Source organism: Notothenia rossii, assembly GCF_949606895.1.
Source record: "Notothenia rossii genome assembly, chromosome: 8".
NCBI lineage: Eukaryota > Metazoa > Chordata > Actinopteri > Perciformes > Nototheniidae > Notothenia > Notothenia rossii.
Genome location: NC_136906.1, coordinates 72,966,283 through 72,980,342, shown reverse-complemented (window position 1 = coordinate 72,980,342; position 14,060 = coordinate 72,966,283). Strand labels below are relative to the sequence as shown.

Genomic DNA, 14,060 nt, shown 5'->3' with positions numbered 1-14,060 from the left:
TTGGCAACATACAGTAATCTACAGTTAACACTACAGTATTCCTCCTTCCTCATTGTCTCGTCTTAAAAACCTTCTGATGACTCAGCAGTTTAGCTGGCGATAACTTTTACAGACTTGACTGCGTAATGTGTTGAATCAAACAAAACATAAAACATTTAAATGTAGCCCTGGGGAAGATTGTAGGTGTTTAACTTTCACTTATTGCTGCAGGGAAAGCTCCTATGAGACGGAACACACCTCCAGACCGTATGAAGCTCAACCTGTTATCACACTTGGCTGCTTCTGAAGGTAATCAGCTCCAGCTGGTGGGACTGCTTCTCTCGCTGCTTCCCTCCTCTCCATTCCTCAGCAGCACGTCATTTAATTCAATACACCTCGCATTAATTCGTGTTTTGGATCGATGGTAAAACAAACACTTGTTTTTAGTGATGCAAGCACTCATGTCGTCAATGCAACGTGCAGCTGCTGCGCAACCAGTTTGTTTCTGCCTCCTTCTCTTTTTGTCGCATTGGATTTAAAGGAGAAGCGGAGTTATTGAATATGAGAGCCCACTTATATATGTTTGCTGTTTTTCTATATCTGTGAGCCGTTTGTGACAGGAAGACATGATTGTCAGAAACTCGAATAGTGTCCTCCGGTGATTATTTTTTGGGGCGCCCACGGGGAGGTCGAGAGAGACACCCGGAGAAGATCCCTCCAGACAGTCGAACTGGAAGGCGTCCAGCTGGCAGGCTGAGCAGGTAGGATGAATGAAACTGGAGGGGAATAGTGTTTGCATTGTCGTTGATTGGATGCAATGCATGTCACAGCCAAAATACTTCTACAAAATAAAATCGGTCGCTCGATACGGATTGTTTTTTGCAAGCGCCACTCCAAACTTCATCCACAAACCGGGCAGTTTAATGTTGTGTGGCTGCTTGGAACCGACCGTATGTTGCACAGCACATTTCAAGACATTTTACACATTTAAAAAAGCAGTCGTTAATACGGCATAGCCTTCAAGTAATTATGCAACAACTTAATTTTATGATATTTGGTTGGTTTAATAGTTAGTTCTCCTGCTAGCTCAACACTCCCTCAAATGATCTGCAGAGGCCAGTAGTCTGCCGTGCGGCTGCTTTGTGGAACATGTAATTATTTCTAAACGTAATGCTTCATGTGAAATGATGATATGCAAGCCGGATTCCCCTGGGGATCTAAAACATCGTACTGAGGTGAATAATGAAGTTTAATGCATGTGTTTTCTCTCAATAACCACGGCCACCTTAAATTGTTGAGTTATCTACTGGAGTTTGGTTGATTATTCGTTGAGAATTGGCCATGAGTTATTTATGATACAACTCCATAGCACTGCAGAGGATATACGTTTTTAGAACGAATGTTATAAATAGCACTTCTCTGGCCCTTTGCTTGACAATACATATGTGGGTAACTTTATGTCAAATGTAGCTATGTAGAAGCTGTTTTTCCAGAAGCTATTAAATTCTGGAATTGGTCTTTAAAAAAAATAAAAGCTATTGTAAAAAGGGCAACAAATCTGACTGCAAGGTATGCATTAACGTATATTGTCAAACAAACATCAGTATTTATTTTTATTTAACCCCCTCGTCATGTGAGGGGAATTGTTTGGGGTCCCACTACAAAGCTTAAGAGATTCTGCATGAGACATTTGCTAAGTGAAGTTATTTGTAGGGCTGATTTTGCACTCATTTAGTTCTGTTGATCAGAGTTCAGCAGTGAGTCATACGCACATGTTTCCCCTCCTGCAGACAGCAGTGCGCCTCAGAGCAGAGGACGCAGTGAAGGGCAGCATCAAGAGACCCACCCTGCTGGATCATGGGAAACCAGACTGGGAGAGAAAGTCATGCCACCACAGGTACCTCAGTCATTTTACTGTAAGACCGACAATTTTAAGACTGGTGTCCTCCTGGTTCTGAGACGGAAAATGATTAGCAATCAGATCCAAATGTGTCTTCTGAAGGTTGTTGTCCTTTGGCATGCAGAGTAACCGGACCCTTCACCTAGAAGAGGAAGGTATAAGCTTTGTGTGCGTTTTATCTTTTGCGTTGCAAAATAATACAATTGAGGAAAACTGAACTTATAGAGAAAGTGAGAACGTCATTGTTGATTTTGGTTGGTATTCCTTTCTTTAACACACCATGAAACATCAATCTTGTTTACCTGAGGTCACCATCATTTCCAGAAAAGGCAAATACCATTCATTATATCCTTTTGTTTACCCAACAGGTTAAACAGCGGCTGCTCTATCATGAGCACCACATTCCCGCTCTATAGATTTTACCCTGTTTGAGTCACATCCATTCTGGTGTGAGATACTGTATGATCATAGAAACATCTCTTGACACACAGGAAGTGATGAATCCAAACTTTGCAGAGAACTACAAACTGTATCCCAGAGGAGACAATACAAGTTGAATGGTGCATTCAGTGTCCTTCAGTTCAAAGCATCAGAGTGCAGCTGGGCTAAAGTGTCATAACTCCCCGTGCAGCCTTCCTGTTTTCTGTCTGAAGACCTTCAGCCTGCCACTGCTCAGTTTAATTAGAATTCACAGCTGTTTTAATATGCTGCTCCCTGGTTCCTCTCTGGGCTGTCACTATGCAGGAAGTAGGCTCAAGCTAGAGGATGAAAATAGCTCCTCTACTGTAGCAGAGCAAACTACATCATGCTGCTGCCATAGAAATGATGAGTCGGCAGAATCTTGAAGCACAACGAAAGGACAAGGAGGGGAAGCCGTAAAAAATCTGAGGCGATGGAAGTGTAGATTTCTGTAAGCCTGCCAAGTTCTGTGTGCACAACATACAAGTATCATACAGAAATCACAAGCCTTTTGGTTCCATTAAAGTGGACCTATCATGCTATATTTGAAACATATGTTGTAGGGCCATACCTATATAAAACATGTCTGTTAAGTTTTTTTTTCAAAATACCAAACAGATCATGCATTTTAGCCATGCCTCATTTCGCTCTATTTGCTCTTTTCCAGCCCTGTTTTTGCAAGGGCTGATTCTGCTTTTGTGGCAGACGACAGCGCCACTTACAGGCCTGGCATATGTACTACAGCGTCTCCAGCGCTTTCGAGCGGTCTCTCATTCCCCTGATAGGTGGAGGGTTGCCCATATAGGCGGAGCACCCCTTTTCTGACGTCAGAAAAATTCAAATAACAATCAGCTCCGTTGCAGCCCCGTTTTTAGAGATTTGTGTTGGTGAGTTCCCTGACACACCGGGGACACATATTCATGTATAAAAGACATACAAAAGTGCATTTTGCATGATAGGTCCCCTTTAAGATATCTCAGGATACAGTATCCAAACTGCTAAACAATCCCTCTAAACTCTTTTAAAACTGTTATTCAGAGGAACATGGTTAATGCAGACCACAGGCAGCATTAATGATGGATGTAATCGCCTCCTGGTGGCAGTGAGAGCAGCTGTTAGATATTAGATCAGGGAGGAATCGCCTCTCCTCCTCCTGGATGTTGCCACACGGGGGAAAAGTGTGTGAGTGTTTCTCCTGCCAAGACACTGGCAGCAGAGGCTTTTTGCTGCATCAGTTAGCCCAGGCCAGTAAATAAGGGAGCAGTGCTTTCATCTGCATCGAGGAAAAGAAGAGCACATCATAGATGACTTTCAGGCTCAGGAGTCATATTTCTCTTTTATTTCTCTGATGTTATTTTACTCGTATTCCCCCCCTCTCAGGTTCTCCATTAGATTTCTACCAGACGCCTCCCACCACGCCCTCAGAGGCAGATCTGGCGGCCATGGCCTTGTCCTCTGCAGCCTCCTCCAGTAAGGCACAGACTCCATCACCGGCCGGCGGCACCACCCCTTCCACCAGCTCTCCCCTCGCAGAATGGACACAGAAACTATCCGCTCCCTCAGAGTGGGCTGTGATTAGCGTGGACAGCATCAGCTCACAGACCAATGTGAACGATGCAGCAGTGAGGCAGCATGGGGGGACGGCGGGCAGCCCCACGTCGCTGCCCCCGTCCAGAGGATCGCCCTCAGAGCACAGCTGGCAGGAGAGAGACAGCGGGGTGGAGCCGCAGGCCGCAGCAGAGAGGAGTGAGGAGATGACGCTGGTGCTGCTCAGCCTCATGGAGCACTACAGGGCCTCAATGGGCCTGACCCCCAACACTGATGTCACCACAGGAGCCGTGGGTAGGGCCTCCATCTTCACTGTTTTCTGAAAGACTCTTGGATTTATCTTGCATGCCTCCTCAGTGAGTGAACAAGGAAAATAATTAGAAACTCTTGATGATTTTTTTATTAAACAGGGTGGCATTTAAAAGCAGCACAACTGTGGAAACACCTGTTACAAAGTTTCACACAACTTGCATATTACAAGTCTAATTTATCCAGTCGAATGGTGCTTTCTTCAAAACACCAATATTTTTGCTAAGACCTTCCGATTGTTACCTTTTGGACTCGCGAACACGATTAGCACTCCTGCGCTAGCTTGAGGCGGGTTATGTGAAATATGTAATTAATGCTCTATTCTGATGCAGTTGTTAGACTTTTAAATACGTTTTCTCTTAACTTCGAGTGGTTTTTATTGTTCAACTTGTCTTTCAGAGCTGCTCCGGTGCTTGATAATGGAGAGAGATGAGGTGGTGGAGGAAGTGGACCAACTGAGGGAGACACTGAGGGTGAGTTGCAGGTCCAATAGCTCCCTTACACTTCCCCGAAAAATGTATATGTTCTGGTTTTCAGACTTTACCTGACAACGTTGAAGGTCTTGTGTTGAAAAAGTGAATGAAAACCTGCAGAAAATGTAATGTATTTAGTTTTTCTTCTGCACTTTAGTCTAATAACAGAATTTTAGCAGAAGAGGTCACATGAACTTTACTTTATATACATATGCCATCTTTAATAACTGTAATATAAACCGGGCTGCTAAATCCTAAGAACTGCTACACGATTTGATTTGTAGATACGTTTTTTTTGTAATAAAGGTATTCTGATTCTGATGAATGGCTTGCTTTAGAGTACTGAATAAATACAAATATTGATGTGGTAAGGTATCAGATGCAATAGTGATCTTTTGAGAGCCATGTCAACAACAGGCAGCTTTTAATATTACATCACATGTCCCTTGTTAGACGCTTTTATCCAAAGCGACTTACATGCTCAATACTGTGGACAATCCCCACAGGAGCCATTTGGGGTGAAGTGTCTTGCCCAAGGACACAACGACATGCTGACTGCAGTGGGGTTTGAACCTGTGACCCCCTGATCCCAACACCAACGCACAACCCACTGCACCACACGCCGTACCAAACAGTGTGACCCTAATATCAGATCACACTGTTTATTTTCCATGTGGTCTCGTGTGTTTTGTCCTCCATGGCAGACGGAGAGGTTGGAGTGGCATCAGTTCCAGAGTGACCTGCAGGTGGCGGTGTCTGTGGCCGACCGGCTGCGGGTGGAGTCGGATCAGGCCCTCAGTGAGGTGCAGGAGAGACACAGAGCCGTGGAGCAGCAGCTGGATCAGGCCCTCAGCAGGCAGCAGGAGAGAGACAGAGCCGTGGAGCAGCAGCTGGATCAGGCCCTCAGCAGGCAGCAGGAGAGACACAGAGCCGTGGAGCAACAGCTGGATCAGGCCCTCAGCAGGCAGCAGGAGAGACACAGAGCCGTGGAGCAACAGCTGGATCAGGCCCTCAGTGAGGTGCAGGAGAGACACAGAGCCCTGGAGCAGCAGCTGGATCAGGCCCTCAGCAGGCAGCAGGAGAGAGACACAGAGCTGGAGACTCTGAAGGTCCAGCACCAAGACGTCTGCAGCCAACTGAGCGAGGTGTCCCTGCTGCGGGAACACGAGCGAGCCGAGCTGGACGCTCTGAGGAAGGCGTGCAGGGAGAAAGACATGACGAACTGTGACAAACAGACAAAGAGACAAGACTCTGAGGTGGGGCAGAGGGAGGAAATCCAGAGAGTTGTTGTGGAGAAACCCAGGGACGTTGAAGCCGACACTGAAGTCAACATTTTTGAAAAGCCAAAGGAGCAGACTGATGCAAGTCAAGAGGCGGAGGATCAAGGTGACTCTGAGGAGGCTGATGGATCAGGCAGCACGGCGCTGAAGGGGAAAGGGGTGGCGGAGGGATACCTTCGCAGTCTGGCTGTGCTGCAGATGAAGAAGGATCCCAGGAGGATTGTGATGCTGTCTGAAAGATCTTGGTGAGTCTACTGAGCGCTCGCAACTCATTCACCTCTTTAACAGGAGACTGTATTATAAAACATGCAACAAACATATCTTTTAGGAGTCTCTCTCGTCTGCCAGTCCCAACTGACTCCTCCAGGAACAATGGGACCTCAAAAGAAACAAGCACAACGCTGCCGCTATGCAAGGTACAACAACATACAGTGTTTCCCCTACCATTGTCTTGGTAGGCAGCACCCCCCCAAAGCAGTAAACCTAGGGGAAACACTGACATATGTTCAATCAGGAGAGACGGTTTTGGTGTAAGAATACATATTTATTGCAAAGATACACAAAAGAATGTAATGGAGTTTTGGCGATTAAGCCCCGTTGTGCAGGAAGTATCATTCGGGAGGGTAGAACCGATCCGATGGAAACCCCCTGGGGTCTAGACCCTGGTGGTGGTGAATGGATAGTTGGGTTCGGTCTGAAGGGGAGGGGCTTAGCTTGACCCTGGATTCAGAGGGACAGGAGGTGAAAAGGGGTGGACGAGGGTTGAGTCACCTGAAATGACAGCTGTCAGAGGGGAGAGCAGATTTAAAAGGCTTGGCAGAGCGCTATGATAGGCTCTTGGGAATAGAGCGAAGTGATTGGTTAAGCTGGAGAGTGACGCCCCCGATCACTTATTGAGAGGAGAGAGAGAGTAGTTGCGTAGGAATAGTGAATAGACGGTCTTCCTGGTTGAATTTACGCTGAGCGTCATTAGATGTAGAATATAATAATAATATAATCGAGTGATGGAGATGTAAGAAATGGTTATATAATTGTTAAATCACATCTGTAGAATCAGTCTGTAAACTTTTCCAGAGAGAGGAGCCACCAAAGCCGAGGAGAACAGACCGGATCCTGCAGCGTCAGGACAGCTGGTCCAGCTTTTACACAGGTGAGCTTTAACCTCAGCGCTGAACCACCTTTATGTAGTTATTTACCGTTTAGTAAGTGTACGGTTGTATGACTGTTGATTTGTTTGAATGTTGCAGGCAAACAGGACGAGGACCAAAGCACAGATTATATCAAGTAAGTTACTATAAGGCCCTTTTCTCATTTATTATCTCTGTCAAATTGTAAGTGTATATAATGTTCTTTGTGTTATCGATATGTAAAGTTCAGTTAACGTTTTGTTAAACAAATGTAACAATATTCATGAAAATGTTCTTGTGTTGTCAGACCTCAGGATGGTTTCAGTGCTCTGCTGAGGCGTCATGGCGGCTCGAGGAGAAACTCCCTGCTGCGCTGGTGCCAGAGTCGTACCCAGGGTTATAAGGTGAGAGAGGAGCATGTCACCATTATTGACACATTTTTTTTAAATCCTCAGTCAGTAAAGTTTAAGAGGAACTCAGGGTGGGAAACACAAATATATTTTTACCGGTTAAATGTTGTCTTCATGAAGTGTGTTTTGTGGCAGCATGTTGAGATCACAAACTTCAGCAGCAGCTGGGAGGACGGCTTGGTGTTCTGCGCCGTTTACCACACATACTTACCAACGCACATCCAGTACGACACCCTCGACCCAGCACAAAAGGTAATACTGTCGCTGTTCATTCTTAAAACTAAATAATCACTTGTGTCGATGAGGTTTTTCATAATGTTATTTATAAAGACTTCTGACTCCACCACATGTATCGAAAGCCTTTTCAGAGACTGAGAAGTATAGCAGCTATCGAAAAATACTGATAATGTTTAAGATATTAAAGCTGGATGTACAGGTTATCAATCAAGGGTCAAATTCACTGCATGGACCGTAAAATCTGAAAAAATCTTTTGTACTCACTGTAGCATTTCCCTCCGAATAATGGTCGTAGGCTCTACTTTACTGATGAATTAGAATTTATTTGTAACTCCAGACCCAACGTAAGAGGTTGAGCCTCTTCGGGGGGTGCTAACATTTAAATTTACAATCCATTCTTCTCTTTCTCCGCCATTACATTGAAGATATTACTTTCTCCGTCACGTTGTTTTCAAAAGCCACAACCACTTCCTGTCAGCCGCGTTAACTCGCCTTCAAAATAAAAGCATACAAATGAAACAGGAAGTTCACCTAAATTACATCATAAACTGCAACGAAAGCAACAAAAACAATGCAACATCCCCTTCAGTCTCAAATAACACAAATTGGGTTATCTACACTCACCTTTTTTTTAATCAACAACTATTATAAATGACGCATGTATAAAAGAAAAAACAATATGCTGGTGCTTTTTAGAAGAATCCATGTCTTGGAGGCATGTCTGTAAAGCTACTTCTGATTCAAATGTTTTTACAGAAGGAGAATCTGGACCTTGCTTTTAAGACTGGAGAGAGTTTGGGAATCACAGCCACACTGGTGAGACACTTTACACCTTCTGAAGCTTTTGGTTTCTACAAAACCTTTGGGGAGTTAGAAGTTGTGCATGTTAAACAAGCTGTTTTCACTGTCCTGTGATCTTATCTTTTCATGTGAATGTGTGACAGAGCGTGGAGGAGATGCTGAAGGCCGACGGGCCGGACTGGCAGAGGGTCCTCGGTTATGTGGAAAGTATTTTCCGGCACTTTGAGATGTGAAGTTAAATGTCTCTCTTCTTGCTCTTCCTCCTGGTCCTTTACCATGATTGTTCTGAAGAACTGAAAACACTGTTCATCACAATCTGCTCATAATGAACTCTGATCAGCCAGGATCAGAAAATATGTCAGCAATATTAAGACTTAACGGTGTGATTTTATGTATCAAATATAATGTTCATCACACAGAAACTTAACCTTGGGAGTATTTTTAGTTTTTTTACTTATCTATTCATATCCAAATAGCAGCAGGGTGATGCAACAGACACTAAACCATTTGTCAGATTTAAAGTGAGTACAGGAATACAAACACCTCGACTATCACTTTCACATTGGGTGCACTGGTTTTGCACTGATTGTAAAAACAAAAGAGCACTTTATTATTAATGTTTACTTTTGTTTCACTTTTTTTTATTTCTGATTATGGGGCACTTAAAGTTTTATTTATCTTGACTTTATAGTTATTTTTTTACCATGAACGTCTCCCACCATGTCTGCATGCACCCTAGCCCAAGAAGTAGGATGCAGACATGAGATTTTAAATGTTCGAATAGTTATGTTTTAACCTTAAAAACTCAAATGTTCATCAATGCGAAAGTTAACTTTGAGGAAATGTAAATATGTAAATGTGTGTAAGCGCTTCAGTATTTTTAGAAACATGGTAAACATATGAAGATGTTGTTGCCAAAGCCTTAATGCAATAATAAAGTTATGTGTATAGAAGCTGTTTTGTCCCTACCCATTTTCTTCTTTCTTATTCTCTTATTAAAACCACAAAGATTAACAGAAAACATTTTAAGATACAACAAGATAATGACATTTTATACTTCTGACAGCATATAAAAATGGTATTAAAATCATATACAAAAGTGGCATTAATGGAAACATGTTTAAGGCCAGATGGCATAAGAAAAATACTCAAAATGTAACAAATAAATATTGAAACATTAAAAAGCAATAATTTAACAATGTTTTGCAAGGATGTTTTAAATGAAAGCATAATGTAGAGTTAGTGTATTGAGTTTGAACCTAATTGTTCCATTATTTCTCAAGTAGATGATGAAGACATTTGAACTACAGTATGATTGTATTTATCCAAATCATTTGTTGAAGCAACCTTGTATTTGTCAAATGAATGTATAAAAGTCTTATGAGGATGGTATAGCGCCTCCTATAGGAGGTGTTGACAGCGGAGGCAGGAGGAGAGACTTCAGTTTAACAGACATGGCTGCAATCTCAGGGTCCTGGGTTTCATACATCTTCACCAATCGGGCAAACTTTAGGACACCTGAAAGTGAAGCAGAGCCGACATAAAGGTGAAACAATATGTCATCAAGGAGTATTTGAGTTTAAACAGGTCCAATGTAAGGTTTAGTTTATTTGCACACATAGTCTCAAAGTCAACTTTATAGTCAATCTTTCAGTTTGTGTGTACAGACAGAGAGATCCTCTGTTTCCCACAATCCCAAGGAATACAAAACACAAATATATGTATACAAATAGGTATATACACAATCAACAGACACATTTGTACATATGCACACATTAAGTAATAAATAAAAGCACAAAGTAAAAGAAGACTGTAAGAATTTAGGCAAAATTCGGAACAAGTAAAGTCCAATATTCAAAGAACTTCAGGGTTTTTTATGAAAATGCCGCCTCATGCTCACCCTCTCCTTCGTTGTTGAAGCCGTACGCTTTGATGACCTCCTGTTGGATCTGGGTGGACACGGGGAGAACGAGCTGAAGCATCTTGCCCATGTCGTTGCAGGAACTTTCTCGAGCCTCCTCCATCCTGGCAGCGTTCTCCGGCACTGAGAAGGCCTGGATCACCTCACTCAGCACCACTGTGCAAGAGAAGACATTGGTTTATGCTATAAACATGCATTATGTTGGTCTGTATTAAGTGTGGACACTCAAGCTTCCTGTGAGGATGTTAGGAGTAAATCAAAAGTTTGGTGACGATACATTATAATATCAAAATGTGCAGAAATCACAAAGTATACAACAATGGGATTTTGATTTTGACGTCACTGGGATAGAGACACTATCATATTTCTATCTTACATGATCAGCCTAAGTCTTGACTTGTAGCATGTATTCACTGATGAATAAACGTTGCACTGCAGCGTGTACAGCTTTAACGCTTGCTATTACCAAACATCAGTTTAACCAGCTGGAAGTCTTTCAGAAATGATGATATAGGGGCATCTAGAAAAGACCATAAGAGCTAGAACATGTCAACTAAACAGATTATAGAAAGTAACGCTCACCTCTGGTCTGCTCCACAGTGAGGGTGGGCTGCTGTGCTGGAGCTGAGGCCATGTCTGTTGAGAACAAAACAATGTATGTATGGTTAGGAAAGAAAAAAGGAATTTAACATGGCACTAAAAAAGACAAAGACAAAATGTAATAATCAAGTAAACCACAAAATTAATATACTACTTTTTTGTTAATCATTTCAGCAAGTTTCAAGTAAACCTGACACATATTCACAAGTGTTAGCTTTTCCACTGCAATGATTTGTGCTGCTTTTCTCTGCTGAATGAAATGGTTGTATTCCTATCAATAGTTTTTTTTTTTTTTAAAGGTGTTGGTTAATATATCATTTAAAGCCTGATTTACATAACACTGGGGTCCTTAAAAAAACATTGATTTCCAGGCCTGTTGACAACGTTTTGTGGATACGGTCCATTTGATTTTTTCTGCTGCTGTAAGTAATCAACAGGGTACAATTCCTTCTGGTAGTATTTATACGTAATATCTCTCTAATTGAATAACATAAGTTGTGGTTGGAAATACAAGACTGATGATCCTGGTTTATATTATGTTTGACTATTTAACAGTTGTGTATAAATGCCTGGGTTAGCTAAGTTAAAGCTGAGGTTAGCTATTGCTGTCAGACAGTGTGCTGTAAGGCAGGTTTTGGCCTAATGCTCCTACGCTTAAATGCAAGAAGTAAAACTATGTTAGCTAGTTTTATAGTTATATCATTAATACCAGTTTGGTTTTGATGAAGTTTGGACGGTGGTACATCCACTGTTTACTTTCTATCGATAGCTTTGACTATAACGTAAATTACTTTTGGCTCAACGACGGTTACCAACAGCCTAAAACACATCTAATGTTTTAACAACATTAACCACTGAATTTAAAAGAGCAAAGGTTTAAAAACTCACCACTGATTAAAGAAATGTAGCTAGTAGCAGATCGGGGAAACCTAGCTGGAAAATGATACTTTTTACGACATTTGAAACCTTTGTTACGACAGTACGTCCTTCTTTCAGACAGACCCGGATGTAAAAGGTAAACAAACACCTTAGCTAGTAGCATGATGACATCTCTCCAAAAATGTTGTTAAAGTAGCAGTAAACGTTTATGGTAGTCAACGTTATTGTATTTGACATCGTGTAAAGCTTTATTGAAGCAGCGCTAATACCAGTGAAGTTGTGTATTGTTTATTAGCGCCTCTTTTGCCACGTACACCTAATTTGTGTTATAACGTCAGTGTAAAGCAGCTGGCGTCATCGATGGAGCAGAAGCTGGCAGATTTCAGAGCCAGACGACAGGCTGAACATACGATAAAAAAGGATGAAGATACTGTGAAAAAGGGAGAGAGTCCCAGTATGAAGTGCATAGATCAGACCGAAGAAGACACAGCTCATCTGATTGATTCAACCAGTGACAGCGAACACACAGAAGAGGATGAAAACATTAAAGCCTCAACTCAGATCCCTCCAAAAAAGGTGAGACATTTCAGTGTTAATCTTGCAGTTGGATTTCTGTTCTAACTAAGAATCGGGTGATATGAGGTTAATTAACTGTCAGTATCATTCCACTACTGGAATTGAACCAAAGTGCATGTCTTGTGTTTTACTTGAGTATTTCCAATTTAAGATACTTTTAACTTCCGTACATCTCAGAGGTAAATATTGTACTTTTTATTTCACTACAATTGTATGACATCCTGATTATAATTTTTTTCAGATTACATTTTTTTCATTCTCTTCAAGTAAAGTAAAAATAAATGTATCTCCACATTGGGTGATTAGGATTTTGTTGTTGAAGTTGTGTTGAACCACATTGATTTTTTTGAACCTGTTCTGTCTTCTCTGCAGGACCACAGTGATTGGCTTCTGGACAGCGCTTTTGGAAGATGGCTGACATCGAGACAACTTGGCTTGACAAACCTTACCTTGCTTAAAATACTCCTGTGGCTGGTGCTGCTCGGCCTGTTTGCTGAGCTGGAGTTTGGCCTGCCTTTCTTCGTCCTCTCGCTCTTCTACTGGCTCTATGAGGGTCTCAGGAGCCCAGCTGCACGTGAGCCTGGAGAGCTGAGCGCTTACTCTGTCTTCAACCCGAACTGTCAGCCTCTGATGGGCACGCTCACTGCAGAGCAGCTGGAGGGGGAGATGGGTTACCGGGCTCTGACTAACAGAGCAGCACTTGTATATTGATAATTTCCAATAATCACAACTTTTTGTCCATTTAAAAATGTCCTTTGTATTCAGGAAAAAAATATATTGTATGCAGGAATAATGATTCAAACTGACTTTTTCTGTTTAACTTTAAATTAAGATCAGTCTGCTAACAGTTGTATTCCTGTTTCTGTTCTTTGAAGCAGTTTAATTGACTTAATTGTGGGAGGTGGATTTGCTTTAAAATGAATAACAATTGAGTGTACAATTACATTGGTGACATTCTTTTTTGAAAATATTTTTTAAATCCCATATTTACATTCGATTCCTCTCCTTATGAATATGGATTTTGTAGAAAATGTGGGAATGGTAATTAGGAGTTGGTATTCTGAGTTACATTGGAAAAGGGCAAACTCCTACTCATTTATTATATGAGAAAAACCTTTGCGTTGAATAAAAGGATTTTAAAGTGTAATAAAGAAGTGTAATATATCAGCCAGTATTGCATCTTGTCTCTCTCTGTCTCTGTGCCTTCTATTTCACAAATTATAAACACCACATTAACTTTTCTACCATTACCTTTTTGCTGTTTATTTTTGAACAAAATGGTTGGATGAAAATAAATTATGTTTTGTGACGTATCATTAATAAAACTAATGTGTAACGCGGCCGAATAGACAACGTCTAAAAAGATGAGAGAAGAAACAAAGAACAACTTGTTATGCCAAAGCAAGATGTTTCCCTCTCCCATCTAATTCCACATTCTCTGATCGTTTCTGTGTTAACCGAGGGCCAAAAACACTGACACGCTTGGTTTTTAAAGACACATAATAGTTGTTAAGTTGTTTTAATTAAGCCACTGTTAACATTCTCTTTGTTCACATTGAAC

At 41.7% G+C, this 14,060-nt stretch overlaps 3 protein-coding genes across 3 annotated transcripts; 2 read left to right on the top strand and 1 right to left on the bottom strand.

Moving 5' to 3' along the window:
• The first annotated feature begins 219 nt into the window (after positions 1-219).
• Positions 220-9,476, top strand: LOC307017137 (uncharacterized protein). Its single transcript, XM_079646649.1, has 12 exons — positions 220-740; positions 1,770-1,876; positions 3,719-4,180; positions 4,595-4,668; positions 5,373-6,193; positions 6,277-6,364; positions 7,023-7,098; positions 7,196-7,232; positions 7,383-7,479; positions 7,621-7,737; positions 8,479-8,538; positions 8,667-9,476. The coding sequence occupies exons 2-12, from the start codon at positions 1,837-1,839 to the stop codon at positions 8,754-8,756; spliced, it is 1,962 nt and encodes a 653-aa protein (XP_079502775.1). The 5' UTR covers positions 220-740; positions 1,770-1,836; the 3' UTR covers positions 8,757-9,476.
• A 57-nt stretch (positions 9,477-9,533) lies between these two features.
• On the bottom strand, positions 9,534-12,032 carry grcc10 (gene rich cluster, C10 gene). Its single transcript, XM_079646651.1, has 4 exons — positions 11,933-12,032; positions 11,027-11,080; positions 10,424-10,600; positions 9,534-10,041 (listed from the first exon to the last, which is right to left on the bottom strand). Exons 2-4 carry the CDS (start codon positions 11,076-11,078, stop codon positions 9,902-9,904), a joined length of 369 nt encoding a protein of 122 aa, XP_079502777.1. The 5' UTR covers positions 11,079-11,080; positions 11,933-12,032; the 3' UTR covers positions 9,534-9,901.
• saysd1 (SAYSVFN motif domain containing 1) lies at positions 12,013-13,671 on the top strand. The gene is made up of 3 exons (XM_079646650.1): positions 12,013-12,059; positions 12,262-12,499; positions 12,872-13,671. The coding sequence occupies exons 2-3, from the start codon at positions 12,284-12,286 to the stop codon at positions 13,208-13,210; spliced, it is 555 nt and encodes a 184-aa protein (XP_079502776.1). The 5' UTR covers positions 12,013-12,059; positions 12,262-12,283; the 3' UTR covers positions 13,211-13,671.
• Positions 13,672-14,060: the final 389 nt, after the last annotated feature.

Coding starts and splice junctions, on each gene's coding strand:
- LOC307017137 (XM_079646649.1), top strand. CDS start 1,837: ATGGGAAACCAGACTGGGAGAGAAAGTCATGCCACCACAG. Junction 6,194..6,276: donor ATGCTGTCTGAAAGATCTTG/GTGAGTCTACTG, acceptor CATATCTTTTAG/GAGTCTCTCTCGTCTGCCAG. Junction 8,539..8,666: donor TGGGAATCACAGCCACACTG/GTGAGACACTTT, acceptor AATGTGTGACAG/AGCGTGGAGGAGATGCTGAA.
- grcc10 (XM_079646651.1), bottom strand. CDS start 11,078: ATGGCCTCAGCTCCAGCACAGCAGCCCACCCTCACTGTGGAGCAGACC. Junction 10,601..11,026: donor CACTGTGGAGCAGACCAGAG/GTGAGCGTTACT, acceptor TCTCTTGCACAG/TGGTGCTGAGTGAGGTGATC. Junction 10,042..10,423: donor CTTCAACAACGAAGGAGAGG/GTGAGCATGAGG, acceptor CTTCACTTTCAG/GTGTCCTAAAGTTTGCCCGA.
- saysd1 (XM_079646650.1), top strand. CDS start 12,284: ATGGAGCAGAAGCTGGCAGATTTCAGAGCCAGACGACAGGCTGAACAT. Junction 12,500..12,871: donor CTCAGATCCCTCCAAAAAAG/GTGAGACATTTC, acceptor TCTTCTCTGCAG/GACCACAGTGATTGGCTTCT.